The sequence below is a fragment of the Mytilus trossulus genome, chromosome 14 (genome assembly GCF_036588685.1).
Source record: "Mytilus trossulus isolate FHL-02 chromosome 14, PNRI_Mtr1.1.1.hap1, whole genome shotgun sequence".
Classification (NCBI taxonomy): domain Eukaryota; kingdom Metazoa; phylum Mollusca; class Bivalvia; order Mytilida; family Mytilidae; genus Mytilus; species Mytilus trossulus.
This window is the reverse complement of record NC_086386.1, coordinates 3257885-3274076: the sequence shown is the minus strand read 5'-3', so window position 1 is coordinate 3274076 and position 16192 is coordinate 3257885. Positions and strand designations below refer to the sequence as shown.

The following is a 16192-nucleotide window of genomic DNA, read 5'->3' as shown; positions in this document are numbered from 1 at the left end:
GCCTAAAATAAAGGCAACAGTGGTAGACCGCTGTTCAAAAGTCATAAGTTGAGAAAGCAAATGCTGGTAACAAACTTCAAAAGGGAAACACACCAAATATAAGAGGAAAACTGAAACAAAAGCAAACGTCAACATACATAGAAACGAACTGTTTGATAACAACTGCCATATTCCTGACTTGGTACAGAACATTTTAAGAAAAAAATGGTGAATTGAACCTGGTTTTATGGCTAGCCAACCTCCCGCTTTTACGGCAATGTTAAAATATTACGCTAAATGACAACAATACTTGACAGCACAAACAAACATCTACATCAACGACAGACGCCACAAGAACATAAGCAGTGACACTCTTATGTAACAAATATGTAATCTTGAACTTCACACAATCATTTTCATAACACCATTCCAAACGATTTTCACGATAATAATGGTATTTTAAAATTATTTGGACTACAAAATGGACAAATCGTCCGTCGTTAGCTTTTACAAAAATCTTCTCCTCTGAAACTACTGAGCCTAAATAAACTAAACTTGGCCATAATCATCATTGAGGTTCTAGTTTAAAAAATGTGTGCGGTGACCCTGCCAACCAACCAAGATGGCCGCAATGAATAAAAATAGAACGTAGGGGTAACATGTAGATTTTGGCTTATAACTCTGAAACCAAAGCATTAAGCGCAATTCAGACATGGGGGTTAAATTGTTTTGCAAGTCAAGATCTATCTGCCCTGAAATTTTCAGATGAATCCGACAACTGGTTGTTGGGTTGCTGCCCCTGAATTGGAAATTTTTAAGGAAATTTTGCTGTTTTTGGTTATTATCTTGAATATTATTATAGATAGAGATAAACTGTAAACAGCAATTATGTTCAGCAAAGTAAGATCCACAAATAAGTCAACATGACCAAAAAGGTCAGTTGACCCCTAAGGAGTTATTGCCCTTTATAGTAAATTTTTAATAATTTTGTAAATTTTGTAAATTTTTGTAAATGTTTTCCTCTGTAACTAATTGGTCAAGTTCATTATAAATTGAGATAATGAGATAAATGTTAGAAGCAAGAATGTTCAGTAAAGTAAAGATCTACAAATCACCCCCATCACCAAAACACAATTTTGTCATGAATCCATCTGTGTCCTTAGTTTAATATGCACATAGACCGAGGTGAGCGACACAGGCTCTTTTATTGAAATTTATAAACATACACTTCTAGAAAGGTTTAATACAAATCATGTCATTACCTAATTACTAACCAGTAAGCTGATGACACTCTCTTGGTACTCATAGTAAAATCAACAGAGGTATCGACCCAGTGCTATCAAGAAAAAGGGCACCAAAGCACTCTGTTCCACATTGATTAAAATAAAAGTTTTTCCAGACATTAAATTGAATCTTATGTTATATGAGAAATTTATGATGAATAAAAAGTAGAACTTCACTTTTATTTCAGCATTTACTTGCGTTATAAATACTAAATATCTAAGTCCGTGTGTTTAAAATACTCATAAAACAGAACATGAACTTGAACTGTTGTCATTGTCATCCTCCTTTACACTGTTACCTTTTACATCACATTGATCAATCTTATAATAACCCCCTTTACCGGGACAATAAGCATTGTCCGTGTGTGCTGGTTTCTGAGTAGGACAGGCACCAGAAGAATTATTTTCGTACTTTTTAAGTATTGTTGTCGCTCTGTCTTTTGCAAATTCACGTGTTGTCACGTCATCAGGGAGGTATGGAGGAAACTTTTTCAAATCGTCCAAGCCCCGAATCGGCCATCCCCAAAATTCGAAAACGAGGCTTAGATTCCTCTTGACTACATTGGAAAACGTCTGTATCCACATGTTTTCTTTTTCCTGCTGGTTTGATGGTCGTTTGTCTTTTGGAAGTTTATCATAAGTTCTGAATACAGATTTGTAAGCAGCCCAGCCAAAATCCCTCGCCAACTGTGCGTACACTAACAACGCTATACCAGGATTAGAACACAATTTGGCATACTTTGTTCCTTCCTGTAAACAAAAGTGTGTATATGTCTATACAAATTAAAACCTTTGAAATTATGGATTTTCGAATATGGTAATCTAACAGAATAATTTTGCTCATCGTCGCCATATTTAAACAATATATAGTAATGATTTTGACATGAAGTTAAGTGTATTTTTTTGTTAGTTGACAAAAATCAATCAAGTTTTTTTTTATACGATAAATTAATTAGCTGCTGGTATGTATACGTAGCCATATAAACACGTTTTGAACACTGATTATTTGTTTTGCATTAAAAAGTGATGAAAGAAGAAGAAGGATTGTGTATAAATTTGAGAAAACACTCATAGATATAACTTATGATATATCTTACCCGGAGATAGTTGCTGGCATTTTCGAACTTTTCTCTAACCCAGAGATGATCCCATGGTTTCACATTGCAAACTACGTCCATAGCATGCAAAGTAAATATATTACAAGTCACCTCCTTCGTTCCAGCCCACGTCCACATAGAATCCTGGAAATTATGTCCCAGTTCATGGAACATTCCCCAACTTCCTTTCCTGTTGTTTACGTTTAGAATATGGTCCCTGGACAATAGGAAGCAGTCCTCATAGATCTAATTACAAATGTAAAATGGTTCATGTAATGATAAAACCTTTTCTTTGAATAAATCCTACACCGTATATACATATTGGTATTTGATAAAATTCTAAGACGTTTGAGGCATAGGCAAAATATCTTCATACCATTTGCAAATCAGGATTTTCGTTAATGAGAATGATAATAAGATTGAAAATGAATGAAAATGGGGAATGTGTCAAAGAGACAACATTTTGTCATATGTGTTAGGAATGTAGTTTGAAATTATGATGCTTGGTTTGTATGGAAATACAACTATAAGAGATAAATAAAGGCAACAGTAGTATACCGCTGTTCAAAACTCATAAATCCATGGACAAAAAACAAAGACGGGGTAACAAACCAAAACCGGGGGAAACGCATTAAATATAAGAGGGGAACAACGACACAACACCGAAACGCAACACACACAGAAACGGACCAAGCATCAGACAAAACACCACGAGAATAACAAATATAACATGAAAACCAAATACATGAATTTGGGATAGACAAGTACCGTGCCACGTCTTATCTCAATATCTCAAAAATAAGAGAAAACACAAACGACTCAACGTTAAAATGCAAGACACACAGAAACGAACAATAATATAACAATGGCCATCTTCCTGACTTGGTACAGGACACTTTTAAAGGGGAATAAAAGTGGTGGCTTGAACCTGGTTTTATTGCATGCCAAACCTCGCACTTTAATGGCAAAGTTAAATATAACATTGAAATGACAACATAATATTACAGGACTACAATACAATTAAATAGGAGAACATATTAGACAAAGAAAAACATGACAAATAGATAACAAAAAGCATCAGGTTTAAAATTCAATACGCCTAAAAACGCGCCTTGTCCACACAAGACTCACCAGTGACGCCAAGATATAAAAGATCGAAAGTGAAAAAAGTACAAAGTTGTACAGCACTGAAGATCAAAAGTTGAAAAGGTTTCGCCAAATAATGCATTGTTTTTATGCCCGGGATAAGAACATTCTTATAATATAGAACAATTCATGCTATTACAAACAGTAAATTTTATCAAATGAATATGAAAGAGATATACACAAAGAAACTGATAAAATATACCTAAAACTTCATGTGTGAAAAAAGAAAGGATCAACAGACAAACAGACAAACATAAGTGCCCGACCAAAACATGGACAACATAGACAAATAAAAACTGAGCAACACAAACCCCTTCAAACCTGAGAATGATTACATGTAGCCAGACGTTTGAGCAGATAAAAAAGTGACACTCTTCAATATAACTTCCTATTTTTGAATCACACTGAATTAAAAAAAAGGATAAAAAAGTACAGAGTATAAAAAAAGGTTCTAACACATTTTCCTTGTCAATTTTTAAAACGAACCTATTATGTCTGAAACGAACCTTATTAGGATCTGCCATGTCTAGATGGGTGACGATTGGATAACCAGAATGCATGTAACCAATGGACGGCTGTTCATCTGTTACCACCCATTGTCCTCTACCATTGGATGGATCCTTCCCAAGTAGGTCAATGTGGGCAGATACTACAGAATCCCAAACTTTCATCGTCATTGTTGGATCTGAGAGCTGTCTTACTGACGCAGATGGTAAGGTCAAGGCTATCTTGTCACCAATGATATCACACCATAACCCTGGCTTGTAACGTTCTACAGTTTCCCATGTATCTGCTGTTTTGTAGGTAAATATTGGAGCAGGTACGACATTGTGTAGTTTTAACTGCAATTTATCCTTTGTACTTTTAGGCGACTGTAAATAAATCAGTCCTCCAAATGGACTGCAAATGTTAAGTAGTGTTGAAGAAAAATTTCCCAATTCTTTTGTTTTAAGCTCTTTCTTTATTCTGATCTTAGGCCATCGTCTTAGCCTAGAATCAGTATTGTAAAGCTCGTCACCATGCAGACCAATTATAATATTCCATGGTTTTTTCGTTTTGCTCCACGACAATTCCATAATAGTACCAGCGGGAAGGTAACATCCCGTTGAATGAAATTTGTGTGTCTGTGAGGAAAATTCTAATTCGATAGATTGAACTTCCGGTGTATTTACAAATGTTCCAGGAAATTCATGAATTCCTTCTGCTAATACTACATTCCCTTCTAAGCCATCTCGTATCATGATATCGCACGTCAGCATCGCAGCTTTTTTGGCGCCATGTGACTCAACGGGTTTACTCCGTGTTGGTATATGGTCGTTATCTGGTGATAATTTCTGAATCATTTCCACAACATGTGGTTTGTGTTTGATATAAAGTTCCTCTGGTAAGTGTACTACATTGTGTATTAATCCTCCTAATCTGTTAATCTTTTCTGGGTGCTTGTTAATTGCTGAAACTAGATCACTGGGCTTTGCATAATCCGCCATATTGTCTTTTACTAGAAGTTCCGCTAAATCGCTATCATTCTTGTACATCAATTTCCCAGCATAAGCGATACCTATTGCCCTGAAGATGATGTTAAGTGGTATACTCTCCACGTCTATTTTATAAACCTCTGCAAATCCCCATGGGCACACTCCACATATCAACCCACCTCCTCTCTCTACCCAATCAAGTAATTTCAGTAGACTGTTATCGTCTGTCCGAACCGGCAGTCCATTCCATGTTATTATCCTACATTCGGGAGGAAGCTCATCGAAGTTATTCAAGTAATCAGAAAAACAAGGTATCTCATTTCCCTTGTCTGTGTTTTTCGTTATCCAATTTCTGATATTTTCGTTGAATCGATTATTTTTACGTTTCGTCTCTTTCATTCCAAAACTGTTAACAAATACATTGTGCGAAAATACAATTATTCTTCCTTTGCCATATTCAGCTGAAAAAAATGCACAGTCTTATATGATAATTGGTTAATGTTTACATTTACAAAAAAACATTCAAATAGGAAATACAACGGTCTAATCTATTTAGATAAAGAAGAATCACTTATAATAGTTATCAATTATAATTTTGTACGCTAGACGCGCGTTTCGTCTACATAAAACTCAGCAAATATTTGTAAAGCCAAACGAGTACAAAGTTGAAGAGCATTGAGGAACCAAAATTCCAAAAAGTAGTGCCAAATACGGCTAAGGTAATCTATGCCTGGGATCAGAAATTCCTTAGTTTTTCGAAAAATTCAACGTTTTGTAAACAGGAAATTTATAAAAAAGACCACATCATTGATATTCATGTCAACACAGAAGTGTTGACTACTGGGCTGGTGATACCCTCGGGGACGAAACGTCCATCACCAGTGGCATCGACCCAGTGGTTTAAATAGTTATCAATGGTACCAGGATTATAATTTTGTACGCCAGACGCGCGTTTCGTCTACATAAGACCCATCAGTGACGCTCATATCAAATATTTGTAAAGCCATAAACCACACAAACAAACGACAACCACTGAACATCAGGTCCCTGACTTGGGACATGTGCATTAGTGAAACATCACAACATGCATGTGCCATAGAAAGATACACTATAAAATATGAATGTGTTATTGTTCTTATCAAACTCAAATAAAAAAAAATTTAGTACAATAATTATTAAATATCAACAAAAATAGCGATGTCGTTTTGTATCAGTATTTTCAGAAAAATCATTGATGATAACAGAGGAACATATGTTATTGATAATCAGTGTTGATTTTATCATATTCCTCCTCGCTTTTGATTGGTTTAATGATTTATTGTTATCTGTATTGTTCTCTATGCCAGCATCACACATCGACTTTAATAACGTTGAACAAACTAAAAATACTCAAAAAAAAAATCAAAACAAATGTGACAATTACATAGGGAAAATATAATTGTAAAACCCTTTTAAAATGAATTTTGTATAATACTGATAGAAATAAAACCAGATACAGAAACACTCAGTTATATACTTATCGGGTTCATTGTTCAATAGAGAACATGTAGAAGAATCAGCGCAATATAAATTTTAAGATTACAAACCTGCCGCACATAAAACGTGTCCTCTCTTATTTGCAAGGATTGCTTGTGAATTCTCTCCGTAAACAAAAATGACTCCCGGGACACAGCCTGGAAATGATACCATGTCAACACCGTCCAGAATCTCTCTTTTCCAGTCCTTCATTTCAATTGTCCTTTTACCAAAAATAATAAATATTATAAAAATACTATTATGAAATCAGGATATTTATAATCGAGAGGTTATTGGCTAATATGTTTTACTTTTAAACATTCTTTTACAAATACTATTATTCCTTATAATCATTATTCCCAAGTTTTCGAAATACAGATGAAGTTTCAATGTATAAGAATATATTCATACATATATAATTAATTCTTCTATTTTGGTGGTCAACATAAAAACAAAATGTGAAAAAGCCTGAAGACCAAATACATAATAATTTGTTTTTGTAAGAAATGATACGGTTGAAATCTCTGCAGTTTTCGTCGTTTTCAGTAAAATGGTACATATTTCACGATATTGTGACACAAATGTTAAAGAAATTAATCTAACTTTCTTGATTAATCGCATTTCATAACAATATGAGCACATATGAAGTATTTTTTTTTATATAAATTAAAAAAAAATTAGGTCTTGATACTACTGTGTGTAGACTTTATAATTAAATTAAAAACATTCTATTAACAACCCTTGTATCATATTTGTCTTGCAATTGAGAACAGTTCACCACGTTAACCTATCTTATGCACTAAACAATACTTTTACTTAGCAATTTCCGTAACATTTATAAAGGTTAAATCCCATGAACAGTAATGCAGAAAACCTTTTCATGAATGTTTACCCCTACTGTAACTTCGCCCATTGCGGTAATATATTGAGTTCCCCCTTGAGTATTACAACAAAAGCAACTAAAGTAATGGAATCGCTACCTACATGTATCAGCAGCACGGTCATCTTTAGTTTGTGGCTTGTGCTATTTAATATTTAATAATTTATGCTTGGTCTTTGCGAACTTCTCATTTTTACCATTTTAATTATAAATAACTTTCTGTTAGGAACACGTTTTATCGTGATGTACGTTACCAGTAATTATATTCATCCATGATTATCACAAAGATGTGAAACCGGTTGCAGAAAAATGTAGAGAATTTAAGGACTTTAAGATTATTTTGAAATGTAATTCTATTTATATATACATGTATAAATATATATATGTAACTCACCTAAACATCAACCATACAATGTTAGATCTGTAAATTTGCTTTAACATATATATATATAAATACCGACACCAGTAGATAAAACTATAACATACCTTACAAAAGTCTTATACAGATAATACACAGTAAACTGAATGTTTACATGAAATGATGATATCAACAGCTGTTGGATTATGATGTCAATTTTATTGTGTGATTTTGTCAATATCAAGAACGTCGAGTTCAATATTGAAAACGATGTATCTGACAAAGTTATTTATTATATCGAGTAACCTGAACAATACACATATCTTTCATACTATTATATGGCACTCAGATATATATATTTACTTACGGAACAATGCACAATCGATTCTAAAAAATAAAAACGTGTACTGATATGTGACAAGTGTGTCACTTTTTAGCAATCCGATATATCTGTGGTGAACAAATTAAAACCTTGAAGTTCAACTCGTCCTATAATTAATGATAGTATAGTTATCAAAAATTATTTATGTACAACTTCCGTTTATCATTATATGTTCTCTTTTCGTCAATAATCCAGTTGTGCAATTGGCAGGAATATTACAAGATGTATAAGTACCGAAGCATTTATAAAGCTTATACATCAGTAAAGAAATTTAGGTCTAAACGGAATGTCCCTAAGCAGGTTGCTAAATGAAAAGCTCAAACATAATATACGAATGCATAACAACTGTCATACTCCTAACATTTTCTAAAATTATACAGCTCGCTCATTGACGATAAGAGGACCCATAATGACAAACGGAATATGTACTTAAATGATTAAGCTTATGAGTGACTAAAAGAATAGACACACCAGGATAACACTTGATGATTACCGTAAACCTTATGTAGTATCTATTAAACTCGTTCGTCCTCATACAAATGGTATAGCAGTATTCGTGTAAAACGTACATCCTTATTAAGGGTCCGTATAGTTCAAAATTCGTGTTTTCTTTAAATTTTTAGAACCTGTATTTTTATATTTTAAACAGTAAAACAGACCAAGAAGTTGTTACGATTAAATTATATTATCTTGCATATCTTACCTTTTGATATTGTACAAAACATAGGGAGAAATTCAAACTCGTATAAACTGACAACGCGATGGCTAACAAAAAACAAATAGACACAACATGGTACTGAAAACAAAACAAAGTAAACTACAGAAAAAGCAACAAGAACATCACCACTCCTCCACATGTTGCACCCATTTTGTTGTGCATGATAGTATAAACCCTTTCACACGTCTTATTCGGTATGTCACGTTCGTGAAAATAGAAACGGGGTTATAGTTACGGCATTACCATATTATGAACATATCTTGTATCATCTTTGACACGAATATATGATAACAGTTAACTAACTCAAATTTAACAAAAATTTCAAAAAGATAATTTTAACTTCACCATTTGAAACTCTTTGTTTGATAGCTCCATTGTGAGCAGCAAACCCTCTATCAAAGCAGTCATGATAAGGAATACAAGTCTGGAAATATTGTATCAATGTGGAAATATATACTACGTATAAAGGTGCTGCTGGAATCTTGATACTCAGAAATGAAAATTTCACAATTGGGAAGTTGAAATCATCTATTGTGAAGTAAACGGTTTTTAGTTTTTTAGTTTTTAGACGGACAACTGTATTGTCGTTCAAACGTATACAACCCATGATCGTGGTTTAATTTATGTGAGTTTTTTTATGTAATAAACAAATATTGAAGTTTGGATTCACCATTAGGACCGTAAACCATCTTCCTTATGCAACTCTTAGCATCTATCCATTTGCCTCCCGAGTTGGAATATTCGTTATTTGGTGTTATAGTATAACGAATGGGAATTGAATGAATACAGGATTGATTGGTTCTTTAATTTTTGTCGATCCTGCGAGTTTTGTCGCAGAAAGCTCGACATAGGGATAGTGATCCGGCGGCGGCTGCGGTGGTGTTAGCTCACTTCTTAAACGCTTTATATTTTAGAAGGTGGGAGACCTGGATGCTTCATACTTTGTATATGGATGCCTCATGTTACGAAGTTTCCGTCAGTCACATGTCCAATGTCCTTGACCTCATTTTCATGGTTCAGTGACTACTTGGTTTTTTGTTATGTTAAATTCTCTCTTATTATAAATAATAGGATAACTATTTTTGGTATGTGCGTACCTTGCAAGGTCCTCTTGCCCGTCAGACAGTTTTCACTTAACCTCGATCTCATTTCATGGATCAGTGAACAAGGTTAAGTTTTGGTGGTCAAGTCCATATCTGAGATACTATAAGCAATAGGTCTAGTATATTCGGTGTATGGAAGCACTGTAAGGTGTACATGTCCAACTGGCAGGTGTCATCTGACCTTGACCTCATTTTCATGGTTCATTTACAGATGATAAAATGTTTACACAAAAAGTCATGAATCTGTATTAAATTATGTACGATGATGTTAATTAAGTGTTCACAAGAAAGTAAGCATGACTGTCAGTTTTATTTAAAGTCGGAACAAATATATACTTTAACCGTGAGAAAAAATATAAGCTTTGGTGAGCTCTACAACCGACTATCATATAAAAACCGCAATGTATGAAGGCTACACAATTAGAGATGAACGTTTGACAAATGCACGTTATCTGATATATACACAATTATACACGATTGACGAACGCACGATACACGGTTAAGAATAAATGATTGATGAACGCACGATACACGCACGATACCCGGTTAAAAATGAATGATTGATGAGCGCACGATACACGCACGATACACGATTAAGAATACACGATGCACGCACGTTACACGGAAAATACACGGAACGATGAATGATGAACGCACGATTGGTACACGCACGATGCACGCACGATGCAAGCACGCAACACGCACGATACACGATGAACGCATGGAATAATGGTCAGTTTGAATTTTAGAAGGTCTGTACTATCAACAATCATTACGTAGTGACATTGTTTAATACTTTTTCTGTTGCGCTTCCGTTTGTATGATGGATGCATGTGCTTTTGAATATTTAAGGGTTACTTGGCACCGCTTGACACTGCCTGTCAGCTTATCCGTGATACCTATGACAGGGGGTACGTGGAAAGAATACGTTGAGCCGTGATGTAGTTGTAAGTGCATCGGACTATTAACACAAAGGTACCTGGTTCGATTCCCGTTAAGGATGAAAATTTCAGGAACCCAATTTTCGGCTTCCTCGACACTATTTGCGAGTATGGTCTTGAGGAAACGATGATAATCCGTCGGAAGTGAACAATAAATGGCTGACCCGTGTTAAGAGAGAGCCATATCTCTGGCACGTTAAAGAAACCCTTGTAGATTTTGAAAAAGAGTAGGCTAATGCCACTACAAGGAAGCACTCGCACCCGCAAAGTGGAAAGGGATTAATATAAGTCGCAAAACTTGTTTCCCAATCCACTATAAATAAATATGTTTAAACTAAACTAAGAATGCGTTTTATGACATAGGTTGATGCGCGTATATGTTCCTCAAATAATATTGATTGATTGATTGATTGTTGCTTAACGTCCAGTGGCAAATATTTCATGCATATTCAGGACGATAACAAGTTCACAATAAATACAATAGGTAGGTTGATACGATAGAGGCCATCTGGGACGATGGTCGGGGAAATTTGGACTGTCACTGGAAGATGAGGGTATCGTGGATAGGGACAGAAAATTTGCCTTACAACAGGCTACCTACGGACCCCTCAAAAGAGTTGTTGAAAGGGTTCTTAACGTGCAAAGAGCGTGGCACTCTCTTCACACGAGGCATCGGATTTAACGTCCCCCTTCTGACCGGACGTGACTGCGAACTTGATACATCCCGCACAGGCAAACGGACACCCCACTTCGGCAAGCGTTTTACTGCCAGTCGGGAGAAGACCAAGTGACCATATTTCTATACCCCAGTCACTCTTGGGGACCTCAAATAACAAAAGGAAAAGACATGTTCAGTAGTCTTTCGCATGTTTTGTCATGCTGCTGTGCTTATCCCGTCGACTAACTGCATTTTTCTATTCTACCCTAACATTCTTAAATTGATGAGTTCAATTCTAAAATGGGTGAGTTCTATTCTTAAATGGGTGAGTTCCATTCTTGAATGGATGAGTTCTATTCTCAAATGGGTAAGTTTGTCCTCCTATCATTGAACAACTCAACTGTTTTTGGTTGTATATATGATTATCAATGGTACCAGGATTATAATTTAGTACGCCAGTCTACATAAGACTCATCAGTGACGCTTATATCACACAGGTTATATAACCAAATAAGTACATAGCTTCATATATAACTTTTTTTGAGGATCCTAAATTCCAAAATAGTGTGCCAAATACGAATAAAATATAAGGTGATCTATGTCTGGGATAAGAAAATCTTTAGTTTTTCGAAAAAGTTTTTTTAACAGGAAATTTCCAAAAATGATCACATTATTGATATTCATGTCAACACCGAAGTGTTGACTACTGGGCTGGTGATACCCTCGGGTACGTAACGTTCTCCAGCAGTTAAATTATTAACGTAGTTGTCTTGATCCGTATTGTTTATATCTCCTCCATACTCGTATTTTAAATGCAAATTTGATCTTTGGTTAATACCTTGATTTATACATTGAATGTACCCCAACACAATAATCGATGTTTGAAAAGACTACTGTCAACACTCATGGTGTTAATTGTAAGAGTTCATTTAAAAAGTTCGCAATAACCCTTTCTTCTTGCATCTATATTGGTACCTTTTAATATTTTGAAAGTCAATTTGCATTGAAGGAATTTGATTATGCTTATTTCCCAACTAATATATAGAACCAAAACCAATATCAGATTTAATCGACATTTTTAATCCTCAGTTTGTTTAAAAATGTTTGCTGTTAAAAATTCGTTCTATCATACCGATTAGGAGAAATATCCATAAAATAAAACGAACACAACGAATTCCTCCTTTCTTTCCATTATAAGAAAGTAATACTTACCAACTATCACAATAAGAAAAGACAGGGATATTCTATACATTTTTGTGCGTGTTAAAACAGTGCATGTGAAATTACAGCCGGTTTACATGTAAGAATGACTCTACAAGCTGATTTTATCTGTTTTATCTTATGTCATGACCCCTGATCTAAATTTTAACTTTGTTTAGGCTAGAAGATTATATCTGTAATTACGATAATCAGACTTTTTTTTATAAATATAAGATGATTTAGACAAACACGTTGTGATCCTAGAGAGTAAGTGTCACGGTACTTGTCTATTCCAAATTCATGTATTTGGTTTTGATGTTATATATATGTTATATTTGTTATTCTCGTGGAATTGTGTCTATGTGTATTACATTTTAGTGTTATGTCGTTGTTCTCCTCTTATATTTAATGCGTTTCCCTCGGTTTTAGTTTGTTACCCCGATTTCGTTTTTTGTCCATAGATTTATGAGTTTTGAACAGCGGTATACTACTGTTGCCTTTAATTCAGTATTCATTCGTTTGAACGAATGAAAATGAATGACTGGCAAAAATAACTAAAATACCTAATTTCAGGAAAAACTTCAAACGTAAAGTTCGTTTTAAAATGGTATAATAAAAACATATCTGTTTTATTCTTATCTTGAAATTTTTTTTTTTAAATTTGTATTAAATGAATGAAAAGCAAATGTAAATAAGAAGGTTGTTGTTTTCAAAAATTCTCTTTTAACAAAAGTATAATGATTAGTTATTCAAATATTGATTAAAGTCTAGTGATCCTCATGATTTATTAAAGTCTAGTGATCCTCATGATCCATTAAAGTCTAGTGATCCTCATGATCCTAGATCCTCATGATCCATTAAAGTCTAGTGATCCTCATGATCCATTAAAGTCTAGTGATCCTCATGATCCATTAAAGTCTAGTGATCCTCATGATCCATTAAAGTCTACTGATCCTCATGATTTATTAAAGTCTAGTGATCCTCATGATCCATTAAAGTCTAGTGATCCTCATGATCCATTAAAGTCTAGTGATCCTCATGATACATTAAAGTCTAGTGATCCTCATGATCAATTAAAGTCTAGTGATCCTCATGATCCATTAAAGTCTAGTGATCCTCATGATCCATTAAAGTCTAGTGATCCTCATGATCAATTAAACTCTAGTGATCCTCATGATCCATTAAAGTCTAGTGATCCTCATGATTCATTAAACTCTAGTGATCCTCATGATCTATTTTGCTATATTACTTACTACAGCACAAATGTAGACTTGTTCAATCTATGAAAATGCATGTTTTACACGACATAGCTCCGTTAAAAATATTTTGCTTGTTCATATCAGTATATAAATTTTCTATGGTATAATATTTTTTGTTTGATAATTATATAATATATACAGATACGTAACTTCTAGATTCCACAAATCAAATATAAGAAAAGATGAAATACAAAACAAAATGAACATTATATTCTATTTTTGTTTTTCATATCTATATCTTATTTCAATCCACCTACTGCAAGAGAGATAAAAAATACAAAACGATAGTCATATGCATAAGTCGAAAGTTTAACAATGATTTCTTATGCCTATAAATTATCTTCCTTTAAAAATATTAAATGCAAATACAAAGCTACAATACAATTTACAAAAGGGGACGTCCATAACATGCATAAATACTGACAAACCCAAACGTTATTAACATGCAAAACGAGTGAAAAACAACTGTTATATTCCTGACTTGATTCAGTTCTGATATGTGACTAACCAGGCTGCCCTGTTCCTAAAAATATAATTAATTAACTAAAGACGATCGAATGTTCCTTAAACTTATATAAATGTGAATTTGATTTATCAACGTTTTATCTGATTCAAACAAAATCCACAATTCGTTTTTTCAACTTTTGGTTTGCATTGATTCGTGAATCTTTATGGTTATTTGAAATTTACTCCATCTGCACATAACTCGAACTCTCGTCGTTTTCGACTTGGAACTTTTCAACCGAATCATCAGTTAAAGTATCCAAAATGTTTGAAACTATATCTGTTGTTTTAGTGTTACTGATCGATTTGTACTCATCTGGATCAGTTTCTGATCTCATACCTTGGTACGGAGCAGGAAATTCATTTCCCATGTAGTTGGTACAGGCATTTGATATCGTGGAATCTAATCCGTCTGAACACTTCAGGACAGATTTATACTCATGTAAATCAGTGTCGAGAACGATTGGTTGATATGGATTCAAATAACCGGATCCCATCGTTTGTGTATCTGATTCCGACGAATCATCAATTTTATGAGTAGATGAATATTCATGAATATCTGCTGAATGAATGATTGGTTGATACGGATTAAGATAGCTAGATCTTTCCCCTATTACGTCTGACTTTGATGAAGTAGATTCGTGATCACTTATTGGTAAATCATTTGACTCTGATGATCCTCCTGATTTACTATCATTAGAAGTATTAGTATTTGCATCTTCACCAGGAGGTTGATATGGCGTAAGATAGTTGTTGCTTTCCGGCTGAACATAACTGCCATTAGAATCGGTAACTGACACATCATTGTTTTCCTTAAGGTTTACCATGTTATCTATCATATTTGATTCATCTATTTCTTCATATAGTCCCTCAATGTCCTCAAGAGGAACTTCTCGTTGTGGATTATCTGTTATATCAATTGTATGTCTGCTTCCCGTGTGGTACCTCTTAACACTTCCATTAATCCGTTTATATCGGTGTTTGCATACACTGCACATTATTATACAAAATACAAATGCAGCGCCACCGATTGAATAAATGATTATTTCTCTGTTATTTAAATCTGCAAATATAAAACAGTTATGGACAAAATCGTTAAATTCATAATAATTCATTTGAGGTGCAAATGTGGAAACCTTCAATTTAGAAAACAATTTGAAAGATCAACATTAACATACTGATCTAAATCAGAAAACGTTCATAAAACAATCAGATTAAAGGTAGAATATCATTTTCAATACAAAATATCCATGCCAAATATGCTAATGTTTATTTTAGTTTATAAAGAGGTTCAAGAGGTTTGTGTTAATTTTGAGATCCCAAACCTGTTGTTTGCATATTGTTCTTACCCAGATCTTTTGCTTTAGGCTTTGGGGTAGTGCTTTGTAATCTTCTTGTACTGGTAATAGCCGTTGATTTGTTTTCGCTGATGGTATAAACTGTTATTATAGTAGACAATTGTGTTGTAAGCCAGTTGTCATTGTATTCTCTAGTAGAAGCCATATTTGTCAGAGATATGGTAGATTCTGCAATGACATTAATCCATTCAATAGTCAGTTACAACTTAAAACATTCAAACCAAACAACAGCTATAAAAAAAAAATTTTGATAACAGTTTTTTTTTCTTATTTACTTATCGTATATATTGTGTGCCTTCCAAAGTAAATGTAAAAATTATATATTTTGCATATCGT

General features: G+C 34.0%; 2 protein-coding genes across 2 annotated transcripts; one reads left to right on the top strand and one right to left on the bottom strand.

The window, feature by feature from the left end:
• Window positions 1–1490: 1490 nt before the first annotated feature.
• LOC134696898 (TRPM8 channel-associated factor 3-like) lies at window positions 1491–12834 on the bottom strand. Its single transcript, XM_063558862.1, has 5 exons — window positions 12748–12834; window positions 6567–6718; window positions 4012–5441; window positions 2360–2605; window positions 1491–2012 (listed from the first exon to the last, which is right to left on the bottom strand). The coding sequence occupies exons 2-5, from the start codon at window positions 6706–6708 to the stop codon at window positions 1503–1505; spliced, it is 2328 nt and encodes a 775-aa protein (XP_063414932.1). The 5' UTR covers window positions 6709–6718; window positions 12748–12834; the 3' UTR covers window positions 1491–1502.
• A 734-nt stretch (window positions 12835–13568) lies between these two features.
• Window positions 13569–14021, top strand: LOC134696897 (sporozoite surface protein 2-like). Its single transcript, XM_063558861.1, has one exon. It carries the CDS (start codon window positions 13569–13571, stop codon window positions 14019–14021), a length of 453 nt encoding a protein of 150 aa, XP_063414931.1.
• The last annotated feature ends 2171 nt before the right edge of the window (window positions 14022–16192 follow it).

Coding starts and splice junctions, on each gene's coding strand:
- LOC134696898 (XM_063558862.1), bottom strand. CDS start 6,708: ATGAAGGACTGGAAAAGAGAGATTCTGGACGGTGTTGACATGGTATCA. Junction 2,606..4,011: donor ACATGGCAGATCCTAATAAG/GTTCGTTTCAGA, acceptor ATTTGTAATTAG/ATCTATGAGGACTGCTTCCT. Junction 2,013..2,359: donor ATGCCAGCAACTATCTCCGG/GTAAGATATATC, acceptor TTTTGTTTACAG/GAAGGAACAAAGTATGCCAA.
- LOC134696897 (XM_063558861.1), top strand. CDS start 13,569: ATGATCCTAGATCCTCATGATCCATTAAAGTCTAGTGATCCTCATGAT.